This window comes from Melospiza melodia, chromosome 4 (genome assembly GCF_035770615.1).
Source record: "Melospiza melodia melodia isolate bMelMel2 chromosome 4, bMelMel2.pri, whole genome shotgun sequence".
NCBI classification, from domain to species: Eukaryota; Metazoa; Chordata; class Aves; order Passeriformes; family Passerellidae; genus Melospiza; species Melospiza melodia.
In genome coordinates this window covers 55,516,649-55,535,963 of record NC_086197.1, presented here as the reverse complement: position 1 = coordinate 55,535,963, position 19,315 = coordinate 55,516,649, and the positions used below count along the sequence as shown (strand labels likewise).

Here is a 19,315-nt window from a genome sequence, read left to right as displayed (position 1 = left end):
CGGCCGCCGAGGGGACAGGGCTGGCCAAGGGCCACAGCGGCCGGGCCCGGCCCCCAGCTGAGCGCCGGAGAGCGGCAGCCCCGCCGCTCAGGGGGCTCCGCGGCCCAGCCGCACACGGGAAGGGGCGGCGGGGCAGGCGCTGCCCACCGAGGCGCTGCCGTCGCCCAGGGTCTCCACGGCGCAGGCGAGGCAGAGGGGCGGGCGCAGCGGCAGCGCCCAGCGCGGCCCGTGACCGCCGCACGGCCCCGCCGCCATCGGCGCTGCCGGGGCTGCCGTGCAGCTCCGCCCCCCTGGGGACGGCGGCTCCGCCCCGGGGTCGCCCCGGCACCGCCTCCCTTCCGGCGGCCGCGGCACCGTTCCCGCCTCTTCCCTCACAGCGCGCTCGGGCCGACTGCAGCCACCGCGCCGCGGCCATGGTGAGTGGCGTCTGACCCCCGTCTCCTCTTCCTCCTCCTTCTTCTTCTCCTTCTCCTCCTCCTATTCTCCCTTCTCCTCTCCCTGCTCCTCTTCCTCCTGCCCACTCCCACCAGCCTGGGGTAGAGGGCGGCCGCTCTCCGGCTCCGCGGCGGGCAGCACGTGGAGGCCGTGCGGGCGGGGCTGCGGCCGCTTGCGGGGCAGGAGGCCCGGGGGGCTGGCGGTGCTGGGGACACCCGGTAACGGGGGATTCTCTGTGCCTGGGGTCACCCCCGCGCCGTGCTGGGAGCCGCAGAGGCCGCGGTTCTGCCAGCGCCAGTCGCTAACACCGCTTGTGACCTCGCTGCTGTGCCACCCCGCTGCCCATGTTAACGTTAGAAGCCACTTGTGGTTTGCAGAAATAACCCTGATGCATGCTCTTCTGGTGATTGTTTCAAATTTTTTGTTGGTCTTTTAATTTGCACTGTTACGGTGCATTGAAGTGTTTCATTTTCTGTAGTCTTTGTGGTATAAAACGCCTGAGACTGCTTCATAAGTGCACTGCTTTGTAAGATGTAGATTGTGAGTAGATACACTCTTTACTTTGATGTAAAGCATATCTTTCTTATTTTTCCCCTTTACTTTGATACAAGAAGAATCCTTACTCTTTTAGGAGTAAAATGCAATGATGTTTCTTCTGTATGGGCAGAGCAGATTAGACACAACTTCAGAAATCAGTATATGTGGTGGACATGATGCCTGCGCAGTGCTGATCGAACCAAAGCCTCCTTTGCTCCTATTGTGACATTCTTTACTTTTTCCTTTAGAGTGAGGCAGAAGTGAATCCCAAAGCTTACCCGCTGGCTGATGCACAGCTCACCAAAACGCTGCTGGACCTTGTGCAGCAATCCTGCAACTATAAGCAGCTACGCAAGGGAGCCAATGAAGGTGAGACTTGCACGCTGAAAAGTGTGCTACAAGTCACAACAAGGATTTTGTGAGATACCATGGGTAGAGATTCTTTTCTCTGTAGCTGTGATCACTCATTTTATATAGGTCTGGCTATTGCAGGTGTGTGTCTCCTTTCTCCTCCTTCAAGCCTGCTTTAACAAGATTCAGGGACAGAACTAAGCTGTAATCTTTTTGACATTTATATGTAGTTCTGGTAGATTCCCAAACTGTGTTCCTGGTGTATAGTTTCTGGGGTTACCAGATGCCTAACCAGTTCAGAACCATAAGATTTGGGTTTGAAGATACCTCTAGTGCAAACTGCTCACAACCTCCCTTCACAGTTGCTTGGGGCTTCACCTAGTCAAACTTGTAAAAAAACCCAGAATTCCTAAGGACAGAAACTCAGCAATCTCTTAGAACCCATGTCTCATGCACTACATCTCTTCCCACTGAAGCCACTTCCAGCACTTCCTGAAGTTGTTTAACATTAGATGTGTTTTCCAGAATGACCCAGACTGACTCCAGTTTCTTTTACAGCCACCAAAACACTGAACAGAGGGATAGCAGAGTTCATTGTGATGGCAGCAGATGCAGAGCCCTTGGAGATCATCCTGCACCTCCCTCTTCTGTGCGAGGACAAGAACGTCCCGTACGTGTTCGTGCGCTCCAAGCAAGCCCTGGGCCGCGCGTGCGGCGTTTCCCGGCCCGTCATCGCCTGCTCCATCACCATCAAGGAGGGCTCACAGCTAAAGCCTCAGATCCAGTCTGTACAGCAAGCCATAGAAAGACTCTTGGTCTAACTGCCCATGAGAGTGTGTGTGTGAAATAGAAAGTGCAAATTAGGGGAAATTAATGTTTAGCTTCAGTTGAGACGATAGTTTTGATATCAACGTTTCATTTTAAAATGCCACATTTTTGTTTAATAATGGCTTAATTCTTAGTGTTTCCGCCTCCTATCCCCCCACTTTTCTATTATTCCACTCCAACATTTTCATTCTCATTGTATTACTTCTTGAAAAGTGACTGTACAACTGTGTTTCCTGTTTTATGTTTGAAAGAAGGACAGAAAAAACAAAGTCCTCCCCTCGTCTTCCTGTCTGCCTGCCTGCCTGCTCAGGGCTTTTTTAACCCACCCATCAGCTTTCTCTGTGGGGCAGTATTTCTGCCAAGCTTAAGCCTCCGGCAGCTGTGAGTAACTCTGCATTTCTGAACGGTTGAGGCTACTGAGGAAAAGGTTCCCCATGTTCAGGCTGCTGGAGTCAGTAAGTAATGGAGCAGCACAGGCAGGTATAAAGCAGGCAGCAGCTACTGTGTAGCAGCAGATAGAGCCAAGAGCAGCACAGCCCTTGTTCTTGAAACCAGACAAGAGACTTCTCTTAAAGATGCATGGCAAGCAGAAATCTTATGGCAGTACGCAAGGGGAAGAACTCTCTTAATTTGATTATTTTTAAATACTGACTTTTTAAGAAAAAATAAAAACGCTGCAAAGCTAAATAGAATTGTCATTCCCTAGGTGAAGTATTTGCAACTAACTGGAATGTTTCTGCTTGTAAAGCTGACCTGCTCACAGGTTGCCTAAAGGCTATTGCAGTGCAGTAATTTGTTCTCTTTCAGCTTCCTTTGCATGGACTGTTACCACTGAGGTTGGGCTTCCTAGAAAAGTTAAGCACAAAACACATGGCAGAGAGCAGCCTGTTGTGGCTGATGAGTACCCTACATCTGACTGTTAATTATAAAAAGTGCCATGCTTTTTAACTACTGCACTCTATAGTCCCCTGACTGAAGATGCCAAGGAAACAGAGAACAAATCATTTTTCAGATAAATTAATACATGTCTCAAGAAGAGAATGCTGTATCATCTCATGTCCTGGAAAAGCAGCATGGAGCACCAACAGCAGTCTGGATCAGTGGTGGTTTTATGGACCTAGTTTTAGTTAAATACATATTGTATAATAAATGCACTTCTGCTCTGATCAGAAGTTTAAACTCCTGTGTTGGAATATCAAACCTGTTTTCTATTGCAGGACGCCTAAGCAAAATAGTGTGGAAACTCCATTGGGTGCAATAGCAGAATGGAAAATAAAATTTTCTGTAATGTTTCCACAGAGGCACTAACTTCATACCTTTCATAAGTACATCCCAAGCAGATGAAGTGAGCTTATGAAAGACTGAAGACATCATGTTTGTATATTTTAGTAAATGGCTGATACCAGCAATCCTTGCTGAGATGAATTTGATCCAGATACTTCAGAATCCTTTCATTTGTATGAGGTTTAGAAGGGCTCCTGTTCCCTTCTACTGATGCTGACTGTTGAGCTAGTTGTGTTAAGAGCTACAGCTTTGCCAGGGATTTGCCCTGCTGTACCAAGACAGATGATGTAAGAGAAAGCACACAAGGAGCAGAAATAAAGGATACTTGAGCAAGCAAAACTGTCTTTTTCTGCTCTGAAGCACTCCATCACCATCCCTTTTAAACTTCTGCTTAATGTGATAGCCTGCTATTAAAAAGAACAAAAAAAAAAAAAAAAAAAGCCAGGAGGCAGATCTAATAACCTAGAACAAACATGCCACAATCATCCAAAGCCTGGCACATAGTGTGCCTGAGGGTTAGCAAGGCAAGAGAGATGTTAACAAGGCTACTTGCAGAATTCAATTCACAGGCTTACAGAGAGGATAGTCTCACTATTCCACTCTTCAAGCCTTGCTAAGACAAGCATTTAGAGTAACTTCATTGCCCAAGGGCAAAATAAATTGAGTGCTTAGGCAAATCTTTATTAAAAATAACTAATCCAGGCTGATTGGAAGTGTAACAGGTAACGTAGTTTCAGTGCTGCAGAGCTCAGTGCAGGCTAGCTGCCCTCTGGGGGAATTGTGGAGGTAGAAGTGAGCAGCATGCTGGCACAGCTAGGACAATCAGTGCCAGAAGGGTGGTCACAGCTGGCTCCACATGTGCCACACTACACATGGTGACAGGACAGTTTGTGGGCCACACACAGGAATCTCTAGACACTAAAAACATAAGCAGACCAAAATGGACACTGCAGGTATCCAATGTTTATGTCCTGTAAAATGTTAAAAGTTTCACTAAACAATTAGTAATTTCCTAAAGCAAAAACAACAACTGTTTATTTGTTTTAGGTATCTTGCACTGCAAGACAGGTGGGGCATGCCAGGGATGGAAGTCTAAAACCCAAAACACCCAGCTGCAGCGTTCTTAAGTATGACTAAAAAAGTAAAAATACTGTATGTAACAAGGGCTCTCTCCATAACTTGCTATTCTTCTATTTTAAAAGCCCATGTTTGAGTACAGAAGCCTGCACAATAGTCTGACTCATTCACTTAGAGAGGTAGAAAAGCTCTTTGCCATCTCAGTAATTTAACTGGGATAAATGCTTGCAGCCTTCCGGGGAACACAATTTGTTTTCCATTTTTAAACCAGCTTCTGCTATTACCATTTAAAAATGGAAGACCTGTGTGTGCAGATTTAAGTGCCAGCTTTTTGCCCAAGGGATTGGACACTGCTTCCCAGTAATGATTTTTTTCTTTTAAGATCTGCTGGTAATACTTGTAATGGTGATGGCAGAAAAGAACCCAATTGGATTACTAGTACTGATACTGGCTGTTTTGGAGAGTAACACATATTTATACCCTCTGTTAGGACACAGACTCAATCTGCTGCTTGGATTCATGTGGTGCCATTAACACAGATCATTGTGTTTTCTTACACTGAAGTGAGTTCTGCTGTCTTTATGATACTGAGATGGCACAGTCGGTGTTGCAAAGGAAAAGATCCAAACTTTTATTAAGAAACCAGCAAGGCACAACTCTGTCCATGTGCAGTGGGTGAGGTGACCTGAATTCACAGGGAATTTAGTTCTGCCTTTACCTACTGTCAACAGAATCCAACTTTGCAGAGATGTTTCACAACTAAGTAAAAAGTTTCTCCACTGCTACAGAGCAACACTTAGTTGCCATCTCTTTCATAGCAAGATTAAGTAGACACAGCACCCACATAAGACAATCAAGATTCTAAGCAGACAGAAGTAAACCAGGGCCACACTCTCCAGCTTAGTGCTCATTAAAGTATTCAGTTAAAGAATCTACAAGCTCCTGCTTCTTGCTTCCACCCCTCAACCCCAAAATCCTGCATGCATCCTTCAGGATAGGTACAGTGAGCTTGCCTAGAGTGCCCTTCTGCACATGACACCGCAGCTCATCTTCTGAGACTTCGACCTTGGGCCTCTTCTCAGTTTGACCATCAGAAGCTAGAAAGATACATTTTAGATCACAAAGATTTTAAAAATTAGAAAGACATCAATGCCTCTTACACATACCACAGTTAATGGCCATTAGCACACGGTACTTTAACAGCCACAACTCACAGACCTAGTTTTCATGTTTTCTTTTAAGAAACAGGTAACTTAGTCACTATGTAAGTCATGCAGTATTTCATTGAAAGGAGTGATCTTAACTGAAGTATGAAATTGTGTTCTGATGAAAGCATCACCCTCCAAATGAAACTTTTAAGGGATTCTCATTGAGACAGCAGAATGTAATGATTCCACAGGGAGCTCAGCTGACACTCACTTTATGCAGTCTTTCATAGACTCCCAAATTACACATGGACTTCAGCATTGCTTACACATTTAGCCATTAAGATGCCCATCTTGGACTTGCTCAACAGTCCATGCATAAAAGTCTCACCAAGACAAACTGAAAGCATAAGTGATTTCACTATTCTGTTGTAAATCAGAAAGTTGCTAAAATTATATGTACATATTCTGCAGTCATTTACCCACGTTACTTCTTATACTTCACCCTGCATTTTGTCACTCCAGCAACTCTCCAACTGGACACCACAATATTCTCTGCTCTCTAAGAAGCAATACTGGATATAATACTTCATTGTGGAGATTAGCAGAGTTGTTGCACAAGCAGCTACTTTAAACTATGAGACAAACTGAAAACACAGGAGCTTCTTAACAGAATACAGACATTGTATTTTGTGTCTGCACCACCACTACTTACCTTGTTTTCTCTTTACAGCCTTCGCATCAGGATTGTAGTCAGGGGGATAAACCAGCTGCTTAAACTCATCCACCAGGTTGCCCAGCCTGTGGCTCATCTGTTCAGACTTTGGCACTGGCAAAAGATAAAGATTTGCCCTCTCAGAAACAGTTGATCACAAGAAAGCCTGCAAGGCGATCCCTGTTGCCAGATGAACTATCAGCTCACCTGGTGGGAAAAATACAATGCTTATTCTACAAAACCATTAGTGTATGGAACCACACAATACTTGATTTTGTACAATCATGTTAAACATTCATCAAGAAGGGACTCACAAAATATGAACCAGCTTAGGTATGCCAACTGCCCTCTGAATTGGGATGTAACACCAGTTCATCAAGTGTTCAGCTGTAACTTTAGGGTTTATGACCATGAGAGAGACCCTTGGGACTGAAGAACATGTGCACAAAGGAGAATTAAAACATGTTAATGATTTTGGGGAAATGATTACCACATGTATGTTTCTTCTGAGAAAACCCACATAAACATCTTTTTCTGTACTAGAGATGCATGATTTTGGTGGTGATATCCTTCATGCATCCAGGACTGTAATAAAGAACACCTGCTTCTTAAAGCTGCATTGGTGCTAACAAGTCTGACTGTTTTTCAATAACATCACCAGACACAACTGTGCTTCTGTAATAACTAGTCCACAAGTGTCCTGCAAGCATGCAAAAATGCAAATACTTGTGTTATGATACTCCCAAATGAGAAATTTACAACTCTTGGTAATATCAGGAGTTTGGACATCTGGAATGCTGCGTTTATTTCTGGGCTCCCCGGTACAGGAGAGATATGGAGCTCCTGGAAAGGGTCCAGCAGAGGACAACAAAGATGATTAAAGGACTGGAACAGCTTCCTTATGAGGAAAGTCTGAAGGAACTGTTCAGCCTCCAGAAGAGATGACTGAGAGGGGAACCTCATCTAAGTATCTGAAGGGAAGGTGCCAAGAGTATAGTGCCAGGCTCCAGGTGGTGCCAAGCAACAGGACAAGAGGCAACATGCAGACACTGAAGCACAGGAAGAGCCATCTGAACAGGGGGAAAACCTTTCCTGGGAAGGTGACTGAGCACTGAAACAGGTTAGCCACAGAGGTTGTAGAGTATCCCTTGCTGGAAAAATAATTTAAGAACTCCGTGGAACGTACCCTGTGCAATGTGCTGAAGGACAACCCTGCTTGGGCAGGGGGGTTGGACCAGATGACCCACTGTGGTCCCTGCCCTCCTGACCCGCTCTGTGGTTATACAATTCACTTACAGTTAAACTCTCCCCCTCACTAGGTGGCAGCACTGCCCCCAGCAGAATAATTCCCTTCATTCACTCCATTTATCACACTGAAATATTAATGAGAATCTTGAACAGAAGAATTTCAGAGAAAATATTTCTCACCACAGGAAAAAGGTGATTCAATTTTAATTCTGGATAGTAAAGTGAGCAATTTTTTTCTTTACCTTTTAAGTGACAGCAATAGAAAATAAGGTTTCAATATTTCAGAATGGACCCATCCAGAATCCTGCAAAGTGAAACTGCACACAACTGAAATATTTCTTAAAATACATTTAGGTTTGTAGTAGCACATATTTGACTCATAACAAAGTCACAAGTCCCCAACCTGCCTCCCTTCAGACCCGCCAACAGCTCTCACTTGTAAGATCCTCAGCTTGTTCTGGTTCCACCATATCCAGCGCCAAAGCCTCCAAATTCCTGAAGTGCTGCTGCAAAACTGGGTTCTCAAAGCTGTCAGCCCTGTCAAGAATCCCCCAAAATGTCAATGCATGCTGCCAGGAAGACAGACAAAACACAAGATCTACCACCAACTTATGTGAGAATAAAACTTCCCTCTTTCCCACACAACAATCCATCACATCAGAACTGCTTTTCCTCTTCGCAATTTACCTGCTGAACCACTATCCTGTCATGTATCAACCCCATAAGAATGGTGTGTGAGAGTTAGAAAGTTGTATGAAGCAAAAGGAGATAGTGATATTATACTTTATGTACAGTTATGGTGGCTTCCACATATCTAGGGAAAAAATCTCCCATGAAAGTACTTGAGAGCATTTATCCCAGCTGTAATGAAAAAAAGACCTAGTTCTTCTTTCTGAAGTGCTCTAATTTAAATGATCTGGGTCTGATCTGCTGTAGAGTGGCAGAGCCACAATAAAATGTGATACCTCTGCAACAAATGACAACAGCCCAGAGAACAAGAGCAATTCTACAAAGAACACCAGAACGTGCTACATAAAGCATTGTGGTGCCTGGGTATCCAGAATGATTAAGAATAAAGTTTGGACAAAGCTACTGCAAAGAGAAGCAATTTCTATCAAAATACATCAAAATCTGATCTCAGGAATACCACAGCTGAACAACATGTGCAACAAAACAAGCAATGGTTGTGTTTTCTCCCCCATGCCACCCCCTGCACCCTATTTATCTCCAGGTACCTGTATTTGAACCTCAGCTTCTGAATTATTTCCTTCATTTTGTCCACCTGCTCTTGGCTGGCTGGCACATTGTCTGTAACATCAACATTACGTTTGTCATCTGCATAGGGTAGAAAAATCATGTGGAAACCTACACAGAAGAGAGGGAGGAAGACAACAATTACACAGAAGAAGGGTCTCAAAATAATTTATAGAAAAACCAAGATGCTTATTATCTAGGTCTGATGACTCCAAACTACCTACCTGTTTTGTTGTTAACAACAGCAGTCCATAATACTTCCAAGTGCCTACAGCAGGACACTCAATCCCAATCTCAACGTTTGTAACCAACATCACTAATGGCTTTGTGAAAGACATTCAGACTATATTCATAGCTACCAGTTGGATACCAGAGCCTTGCTTTATGTGCAGGAGATCAACCAGTCCAGCTCTCCCACAGGGTCTGAGCTTGAGAAAGATTTGTTTGAAAATCAAGATATTGCCCACATTATTCTGAAATTATTTACTTTGTACACAAGCAGTGTTACTTCCCTACTTTACATTCTCCCAGAAGATGTTTTTGCACTTGAAGAGGTGAGAAAATGCAGAACAGCAGAAATCTGCTTCCTAATCATTCCCCATTCGTCTGACGTGGTATGAATCTCATTATATGTGAGATTATTTATTTAATACTTTACAATCTATTCAAGGATACAACATAATTCAAGAAAAGACATTGTCTATTCTTCAAACAGGGAAAAAAAGGCTTTTCATTTCTACAGCAGTTATTTGAATCTGCAAAAAATAGGTAGAAGGCAGGGAAAACACTAGCCAGGTCATACCTGAGCAAGCACTGATGCAATTGGGGCTTTAAAAATAGATTCAACATCAGATGCTTACACTGACAAAACTGAAGAAAAGGAATGTTGGAAAGCATTTTCCCCAGTTTTAAAGGGAGGTAGCACTAGGAATATTTTCCCTCAATAGAGGATGCCATTACACTGACTGCATCCAATCATGCAGGGAAAGGCAGCATCCCCTCCCATACCTGGAGGGGCTATCTGCACTTTCTGCTCATCCAGCTCTTCCTCCTGGGGAACCAGGGCCACAAAGCGAGGAGGGACGTTGCGGCGAGGGGTGTACCTGCACAGCATCATCACCTCCCTCTCCAAGCACTTCATCAGGAGGGCATTAAATAGAGTTGTACTCCCTGCAAAGCAAAGAGGGGACTGGTTAGACTGACAGCTTTGCTCCTTTGCTCTGCAATATAGCCCTAGATATAACTCTGGGACTTCTTGGAAATGCTTGCATTATTGTGGAGGTAAAAAGCAAATTCTGGAAGGGAGAAGACTCAAAATGGACAATGTTAGTGAGTCTCTCCTGACTAGCAGTGAGACTTCTGGTGGAAGAAGTGAAATCACTACCATCTGAGAGATTGAATACTGTGAAATTTTCTCTACAAAGTCTATTTTTGTTTGGTGGGACATCACAATAGAAGCAGACCACAGACCTTTTGTGGAAGTAACACACTAAGAATTCAGACTTCAGTACTCTTCCTGAGGCACATATTTACCTCAGGTATACTTCACCACACATGGTGGTCAGGGAAAGACTGACATAAATAACATGGTTGAGCCAAGAAACTGCAGTTAGAGAAGCAAGCATAAAGGTTTTTCTTTAATCAGACACTGCAAAGCCTTTGGTCATAACTCAGCGCTCTTTATCCACTGCTAAAGGGGGAGCTAAAGGTTTTTTCTTACTACTGCAGATTGGGATATATTTCTAAATAAACAGATGTATGTATACATATAAAAAGGCAAAAATAAGCAGTTCTAAATGACCTTGCCTTCTCTCTTTACAAGCCTGTAAAGTGCTGTTAACTCAACTGTACTTCCTGAGTATCATGTTTCCACTCCTACTGATATGGACTTAAAAACAGCAATTATCTCCCCTGGTTTGGGGTTTAGGTTTTTCTTTTTTTTGTTGCTGGTTGGTTTTGTTTGGGCTTTTTTAACCATCTTTACCTTCTTGTCAGGTACTAGGATCCTTCATTTTCACGAATGGCTAAAACAAGTACTTTGTGACTACATCTGCCTGGTTTAATTGGCTGCTTGTCATGATGGATAAACATGAAGCACAATTGGCTGCTCTGCTATAGAAGAAAACAAGACATATCTGCAGCTGAGAGGGGCAGTAACAGTTAATTCAGTTCTTCTTAACATTGGCAAATTGTTAAATTAGACAAAGCTTTTACCCAGCCACACGATGGATCAGCAGTTACACTAATGCAAGGTGACAAATCTTCTCCTGCCATCTTTGCTTACCTCTCACCAGGGACTCCTCAGGATAGATGAACTGGGAGGGCCTGACATGGTGGTGCTGTTTTAGCATTGAAAGTGGTTTGAAGCCAATCAGAACCAAACCTGGAGAATCAAACTGTTTTAATTCTTCCGTCTCCTCTTTCTCCAGCACAATCTGTCGGTTTCCATATGTCTAAACCAGGGAAGAGCAGATGATAGGGCTGCCAGCATAAAAAAAAATGAGGACCAGGAGGCAGGACAGGGCAGGAAGTGCAGGAAGAGGATGCAATTGCTGTGTTGCACTATTTAAAAGAAGGGTATAGACAAGACAGTGCAAACCCTCATGAGTAGTGCACACTGAACTGGCAAGTGCAGTCTGGGACCATTATCCCAAGGGAAATTCTACCTGAACATAAGCAAAATGCACTTTTCTAAAGAAATGGCTAAGCCCTGATACAGAGAGGCTGTCACATCTCATCTCTGGAGTTCTTCAGAGGTGTCCCAAAAAGCCCTGAGCAACCTGATCTGGTTTCACTCTGGGCCAGGTTATACCAGACTTTTTCAGAGGTCCTGTCCAATTGTAAACTTGCTTCAGTCAGCTACCTGCTCCTGACAGAAACAGTGACTGAGAAACAATATTTCTGTAGCACCACCCATGCCTCACAAAATCAAAATCATATTATAGTCGGGTTGCTGAAGGTAAACATCAAGGTTTAATGCTCAGCTTTCTGTTTATCTCCTATAGTTTATTTCAATAAACTAATATCCACTATAAATAGACTAAATACTTCATTTTAAGACAATAACTTTAAGAACTACCAACATGGAAGAAGACACAAAGCACACTTGTGACAGGATACCTAGCAAGCACATAACCTATTCTGAAATAAAGCTGTGCTTGTAACAATGTGACACTCAATTTACATCAGCCAAACCATCAAGTGGGAAGGCAAAACAAAGAAAAATTTATACAAAAACCTCCAAAGGAAACATGCCTTTTGTTTGGAAAACAGCTCCAACTCCCCTGTGATTCATACTTGTATGTTTAACAAAATGGACCAAATCTGTTCCCAACAAACCAAAAGCTGGCAGCAGCGGCAATGGCCCAGGGTCACACAAGGTCAGGCTCTGACAGCGGCGTTCTGCCTTACAGAAAGAAACTACCTGTGTTCCTGACAGCACTCCCACCAGCAGCTATGCCTTCCCATGACAGCCATGCCAGGGAGACAACTCATCCTCACCCTGCAGAGCTCTCAACACACCAGCCTGTCCCCAGGTGCATACACATGCAAATATTTCTGTATCTCATCTTGAAAGTGCAATACAAACAAAAGCAGCAAGGGAATTGGCATCTCCCTCACACATCAGAGACAAGAAAAAGCAGGTACATAATCAAAAAGTTACCTGAGCCCTTTTAGTGTCACTGGGCAGGAGCAGGCTGCCTGTTTTTCCACTAAACATCCTTGTTTTGGTTTTAACAGGTTCATTAGTTTCCCGATAAAGCTTCACTGGATGTGGTTTATAAGCTTTTTGAATAAGGTTGTAAACACCAACAGAAAGGGCCACATCTTTGCCCAGATGCAGATTTAGCCTGTGTAAAAAAGCAGATACAGACTTGAGATTCCTGAAAAATCACAACTGCAGAAGAAAATCACTCCCTCATATAAGTTATTTCCTTTGACCTCCTGTTCTCCTCCCCCAAAATCACATATATCTTGGGAAATATACGATCAGTTGAGTCATAATCTCACTTGAATAAAAATATTTTTGCAATATCATCATTCCTCATCATAAAAGTCATCTAAACAGAGGCAATTTACTATATTTCTTTGACCTTTTTCTTTTCACTGAAGGGCAGCTATGCTCAAACAGAGCACAGGACAAGTCCCCATCTGGGTACCCCAATAATGCCTATTGTAATGTCCATGAATTCTCACAGCTGTTTGCACAGAAGGCAAAATTCTCCCCCCAAAAAATCACTAAGACAAACAATAACAAGATTTAAGAAAAAATATAAATCAGATGTTAGAGAAAAAATTACATGTACAAGTTTAAAAATAGAGGTAATCTTCAAGTTATGGGAGCAGAACAGTGAGTTACTACAAATGCAACTTCCTCTCTTGTAAAAGGTATCACCGGGATACCTTTTTGGGAAAGGTTTGGGATTCCTCCTCCCCAGCTATTAGAAAACTTAAGGAACATTGCCAGAAAAGAAAATAAGGCTGCAAGCAGGAGCAAGAATGCCAGTGACAACAGCTCAGGTTGGGATACCTTATAAATATTTACTGGGAAAAAGAAAGTACGTCTTGGAAGTTCATTCCCTTACTGTGCTTCCACAGCATTCTGCTATGAACTCACTCCCTAAAAAAGCAACTGTTATAGAGCATGTGGTTCCAAAAATACTTTCTATCTGCTTTGTCAAGATCCCTGTAATCTTTCTTAAGTACCTCTAATCTTTTAGTAGGAGATTAGAAATATCAAGGCTGTGTGAATCCATGCCAAGTAGCTAGACAGACTGGCAACATAGAACTACTTAATAACAGGAAAAAATACCTAGCATTCACATTCAGATGCATTTTTTAAAGTTAGTGTTGGCAAGAAAAGCCTAATTTCAATCAGATTTCACTATACACCAATTTTTATGTTGTAGCTTTTTAAGTAAGTGGACTTGGCAATTACATAATTTTTTAACAAATTATCATTTCTGGCCAAGCTCAATACAGGAGGTACCACACAGAGGAAACAAGAGGTCCACTCTGCTCTTCTCATCCACAAATATCCTTGGAAACAACAGAAGAAACACCAATCGTAGACTAAAGAATTAAGATTGAGGAATGTAAGCACTTTAAAGTGCCTTTAAAGACCAATCATTCCAGAAGAGGAAAGTGAGATGCAGTCTGAAAATAACATCAGGTGCCCCTGCTGAATGAAAGATGTATCATAAGTAGGCACAGACCTGACTAAAGCCCTTTTCTTTGTCTCCTTTGCTCGTACTTTCTTCATGAGATGTTCCAGTTTCTCTGACTCTCTAGGCTGGATCCCAAGGTCCTCATCCTCTGCTACATTTATAATATCCCTGTAGAACAAAGAGATATCGAACCCACCAGGCTTCTTCAAGTGCATCAGGTCCAAGATGATACCTAGAAACAATGGAAGAGATAAGAGCAGGATAAAAAACTGCTTTTTTCTTGCATCAGCATGTATCTCAGCACTCTCAAATTTCTCTATCTAAACAGATAATTTAAGTAAGAATAAGCTCCAAACTGTCATCTGTACCAGATGTGAAACATTCTGGAGAAAGGGAATATTAACTTCAGTCAAAACAATGCAGAATAGAAAATGTTTCCTCTCTAATTAAGAATGCAGACAGCAATGAAAGCTCCTATAAAATATAATCTTACCTCAGGCATAGAGGGGGGTAACAAGTTCAGAAAATCCCCCTTCCTTTAATTATAGGGGCTAATGAATTAAGTAAGCTTCACAGCTTCTAGATCCAGGACATCTCCTGAATTCCAACATTACTGGTTATCTCAGCTACATACTCGAACTAATGCTGTCTACTCTCTGAGCCCAGGCTGATGTCCTTCAGCTAATTCAAAATAGAACCATTAAAGTAATTTTCCTTTTGTGTTAACTTGGTGTTATTATTCCCTTCCTAGAAAATGGTACAATAATAAAGAAAAGTTTATTTTCTTCGCCCTGTCATGTCCCCATTTATGCTATCAAACTAGAAAGAGATCCTAGAAAACAAGTGCTAGCTATTGAATACCAGATCAGAAAACATCTATTCTAATTAAGATTAGATACCAAATTTCTAGTTTAGGAACTTTCAGAAACATTCCCCAGTTCCAATGATTTTACATCTTTTTCCATCACAAACCAGCAACGCAGTTAACATCTGCTGCAAAGATCCATCACGTTTACTGTGTCTAAAATGAAAAGGGGAAAGAATGACCTGTGTCTCTCAGATCACCAGCTCTGGTCCTGGCCAGCTTGGCTTTAGCACTGTCATTGGCATGTGGGTGATCCTCGTTGGTGAAGAGCATGATCCTCTTGTGGCTCAGCCTGACACGGACATCACTGAAGAGGTTGGAGCAGGCCCAGAGCGCCTCACCCAGGGAATAGTCAGCGCTGTGGCCAAAGCTCTCCCGGAACAGGGCCCGGCCTTCCTCTCCCCTGTACTGGTCCAGCTCCAGAACACGCTTCGCACCTGGGGGCAACAGCATCCACAGGCATTGGGAATTCTGCCAGAAGCACCATGAGCTCTTCTGAGTATGCACCAGGGGTCCCCTAGAGCTGACAGCCAAGGAATGCTCCCAGGCACCTCTGTGGCAATGTGCAGAGGGGTAGGACGGTCGGGACGGACGAAGACGAGACATCTCTGCAGCCAGGTGATGGAACTTGGGGTTTATTGCAAAGGGCCTGGGTGCAGGGCCCTGCTGGGGGCTGCCAGCCACAGCTCAGAGCAGGCCCGAGAGAGGAGAGGGGTAGAGAGGATGAGAGAGAGATGTGGGGGCCTGAATATATGTATTGTTATGGAGAGAGTCCCTGTTAAGATCTATGTATTGTAAGATCTATGTATTAAATAAGTGGGTCCTTATGGAGAGAGTCCCTGTAAGATCTGTGTGGGTCCTAGTTACTCCAAATGAGCTACAGCTGTGAAGTCCTTAGTTGGGCAGCAGCTGTAGCTCGTGAAGGTAACTGGAATAAATAGGGGTGGGTCGAGAGCCTGGGAGGAGCCCCTGAGAAGACACACGAAGGACTGTGCTGCAGAGAAGAATAGCTTGGTACAGTATGGGACTTGAGAAATATGGAATACAACAAGATAACGAGAGAGAGGATGAGAGGGTAAGAAACTGAGCTTCCCATTGCAACACAATAAATCTTCTTTTGTGTTGAAATATTGTAATTCTCATTAACCAATCTAGCACAATATACAAATCCTACAGCATTTACATGTAGGCTATAAGAATCATTTCATTACCATACTGTGTTACATTTTAAACCCTAAAAACAACTCTTTGGACCCCTTCTGCCAAGACAGTAGGGTCTGCTCTGACCTGTGGACCTGTCTGTAAGCAGAGGGTCTTGCTTCATCAAAAGGGGATTACCTTCAGTCTGGCCATGCCATTGTTTTCCAGTTGTTCAGTAACTAAGGTATCTCAAAGCTTGCTTTCATTTCAATCTTGCTTATAGTTTCTATATTCTCAAAATCTTTCCCCAGGCAATCATTTATAAGGCTTTCCTTTTTATTTATAAGGCTTTCTTGTTTCATCTTCTCCAACAGCAATGTCCTTTCAACACCTGGCTGAGAAAACTGTCCAGCATGGTCTAACATCTGCAATATCATTAGCCACTTACCAGTGAAAGCACCTGCTAGGGCAAGAGGACACAAAATGCCCTGGCACCAATGTGGGCTCTTTCTGTGGGAAAAGACAGGAATCAAAGTACTGCAAACCCCCTGCACTGAATGCCAAGTGCTCAGCTGCAAAGGCAGCAAACTGCACCTGCTGCAGAGGCACAGCAGACTGCTGCACCACCACAGAAAAGAGAGAGCCTGAAATGCATCCTGCATCTCCACAGCGTGCTGGGAAGGTGGAGAGCTCCTCCTCCTCCTTCCTTGCCCCTCATATCAGAGAGGATGCACACAGAGGTGAGATGAAGCCCACAGATCACCACACTGAGCACAGCAACATTCAGGTCAGTTGTCCACAGCCTTGCTGCAGCTCTGAGGATTATTTCACCCCAGCTAGGACTCCTTTAGCCACCTGTCTAACAGCAGGTTCTGTTCTCTCCTGTTACTCTACAATGGGAGACAAACTTTCATTTTTCAGCCACTGCATCCTGCAGAGCTTCTTCCTTTGTCCTTCACTTAAGCTCTATAGCACTTGAAACACATTTTCATTTGAAAATGTTTTCCTCTGCCTTTACTATTTTATTTTCATCTCCTCATCTGTCCTTTAACGTAAATCTTCATAATTCTGTACTCCATAATGATCACCTACAGCATCTCTTCCTTCTCCAGGGGCAGCAAATACACAACTCTACTCCTTTTGAACTGATGCCTTAAGTTTTAGCTTTCATATTTTCTAGATTCTGTACTGCCTTAGTGTGTAACTTTGAGCTTCATATAAAGTGTTAGCAAGTTCTCTTCACAGGGCAGTTAGACAAAGCAATCCTTTTCCAGCCCCAGAACCAAGGACACTTGCAGCTTCAGGCCCAAAAAGTGTAAACAGCAGCAAATTGAGAAGAGCAGTCTGGGAGGATGGAACTTCATAAGCTGAAGCTGTAATTGGACAATTAACCCCAATATGTAAATGGACCAAAACTTATAGAAGTGTGAAACCTCGAGACTGAGGATCCATCTTGGGTGGAGCCACAGCCAGGCTCTTGTACTGCCCAAGGTGTATTCTTTGAAGGCCTTTTAATAAATACCTGCTTTATTGCTTTAACACTGTCTAGCCTCTGTTCCAGGTAGCCTCAGAAGGCATCAGACCAACACCCACCTTTCATCTGTGCTGTTTTTATCCTCACGGTGAGGCTACTGCCTCTAACATGGGAGAAAGGACAAGCAGGGAAGAGGAGGAAAGTGGAAATACAAGACCTATAAGGCACTGTCTGCCAGAAAAGGGAGAAGAACCTAAGGCAGTCCTATCAGGTCTCTGTTGTAATAAATTCTGAAAATAGGACAAGGCTCAATTCTTTCAGGAGAAGCCCCTGTGCCGTTAAACCTGCACCCCCTAGTAAAGGAAATTAAATCAAACATCCTCAGAGACAAAGGCTGTATTAAAAGTTGTAGACAAAATTCCCCCAGAAGACTCTCAACTGCCAGACAATCTGTCACCACTAGCATGTATTCTTTGCACTTCTCCTGCTGCCTTTGCAATTCAGCAACCAGCACTTGCTATCAAGCAGATGGTATGTAATCTCAAAGAATGAAAGAGCGAGATTCAAGAACTGCAGAACTTATTATGGAAATAAGAGATGGAACACCCCAAACAGGCTACCATATTGAGCCACCTGCTCTAGCTGACACTGCCTGAGCAGGAGGGCTGGACAAGATGACCTCCAAAATCCCATCCAACCTCAGCTATTCTGTGACATTCTCCATCAGCTGGAATCCATGGTGCCTTAACATGGACACACACTTTTCTGGTGGACATTTTAGAGTTCTGTTGAGATACTCTAAGGTATCAGCAGACAGCAAGTGAAGCCACCACATTAAAATATAAGAAAAGGCATAGAAAAGGATCTGAACCAACTCTAAGAGAAAATGCTAGGCTCTCATGAAGTTTCTAAGCTTTCAATAAATATCTAAATCTATCCCCACCACCAAGAGTAGATTTCAGTAAGAACTTACCTGATAGCTCTCTGATTTTAGAGAGACCAGTTACTGACAATGCTACTACACCAATTTCCTTGCTCTCTTTTTACAAAATCTTCATACCACTTTACCTGGATTGTCCAGCTCCTGGAGAACATAAATGTGCTTGAAATCTACCGAATTCTTGTTGTTTTCTGTACCATAGAACACAACGCTCAACAGGTCCCTGTCACTGCTGATAATTTTGCTGGTATACACATTCCGGATGCACTGAAAAAAACGCACCCAGGTCAAAATTACAAGAAAATAGTTTTCAGAAAGGAGTGTGAAAGTCTTGTCTTAGCAGTTTATCCATCCCTACCTGGATGGTCATGTCGAAAGGAGTCTCTGCCTCCCCGTGGGATTCGAACATGGCCTTGGAGGCATCCACCAAGAAGATGAGGCTGTCCCGGCCCGAAAACCTCTGCTCCGCTACCGAACGGGGGAAACAGTTTTAGCAGCGGCCCCTCCACCCGTGGAGCCTGGAAAGCAGGCTGCCTTCCGTGAGGGGATGGGGGGCCCTTACCGACAGCCTCAGGCCCTTCCTCCTCTTCCTGCTGCTGCTCCTCCTCCTCCTCCAGCCCCTCGCCCCGGTAGAACGAGCCCCAGCCCGCCATGGCCCGCGCCGCACGGCCCCGCTCACGCTCAGCCGACCGATCGCTCCGCCCCCGCAACCACTCTGACCAATGGCGAGAGCGGAAATGGCCCGGGTCCCGCCCATCCCGGGGCATTTGTCCCTCCTCTCCACGCGGATTGGCTACAGTGGGGTAGCGAAGAGCGGGAACTCCTCACGCGCTGCTCACGGCTCCGAGCCTCAG

General features: G+C 44.0%; 2 protein-coding genes across 3 annotated transcripts; one reads left to right on the top strand and one right to left on the bottom strand.

Annotated features, from left to right (window-relative positions):
- Positions 1–327: 327 nt before the first annotated feature.
- SNU13 (small nuclear ribonucleoprotein 13) lies at positions 328–3,774 on the top strand. The gene is made up of 3 exons (XM_063154634.1): positions 328–416; positions 1,221–1,341; positions 1,882–3,774. The coding sequence occupies exons 1-3, from the start codon at positions 414–416 to the stop codon at positions 2,142–2,144; spliced, it is 387 nt and encodes a 128-aa protein (XP_063010704.1). The 5' UTR covers positions 328–413; the 3' UTR covers positions 2,145–3,774.
- A 1,345-nt stretch (positions 3,775–5,119) lies between these two features.
- XRCC6 (X-ray repair cross complementing 6) lies at positions 5,120–19,164 on the bottom strand. 2 transcript variants are annotated; one of them, XM_063154632.1, is made up of 12 exons: positions 19,024–19,164; positions 18,820–18,929; positions 18,590–18,728; positions 15,090–15,344; positions 14,091–14,274; positions 12,539–12,725; positions 11,159–11,327; positions 9,883–10,044; positions 8,856–8,985; positions 8,057–8,157; positions 6,373–6,486; positions 5,120–5,609 (listed from the first exon to the last, which is right to left on the bottom strand). In XM_063154632.1, the coding sequence occupies exons 1-12, from the start codon at positions 19,112–19,114 to the stop codon at positions 5,413–5,415; spliced, it is 1,839 nt and encodes a 612-aa protein (XP_063010702.1). In that variant the 5' UTR covers positions 19,115–19,164; the 3' UTR covers positions 5,120–5,412. The 2 variants fall into 2 exon arrangements, with proteins under 2 accessions (XP_063010702.1, XP_063010703.1); XM_063154633.1 differs by lacking the exon at positions 15,090–15,344.
- Between the last annotated feature and the right edge of the window lie 151 nt (positions 19,165–19,315).

What these genes read in the sequence shown, in the direction of transcription:
- XRCC6 (XM_063154632.1), bottom strand. Translation starts at nt 19,114, where the DNA reads ATGGCGGGCTGGGGCTCGTTCTACCGGGGCGAGGGGCTGGAGGAGGAG. An exon ending in TGAGGAGTCCCTGGTGAGAG is followed by an intron (nt 10,045 to 11,158) that starts GTAAGCAAAGAT and finishes TTTGCTTTGCAG; the next exon opens with GGAGTACAACTCTATTTAAT. An exon ending in AAGCTGAGGTTCAAATACAG is followed by an intron (nt 8,158 to 8,855) that starts GTACCTGGAGAT and finishes GATTCTTGACAG; the next exon opens with GGCTGACAGCTTTGAGAACC.
- SNU13 (XM_063154634.1), top strand. An exon ending in ACGCAAGGGAGCCAATGAAG is followed by an intron (nt 1,342 to 1,881) that starts GTGAGACTTGCA and finishes TTTCTTTTACAG; the next exon opens with CCACCAAAACACTGAACAGA.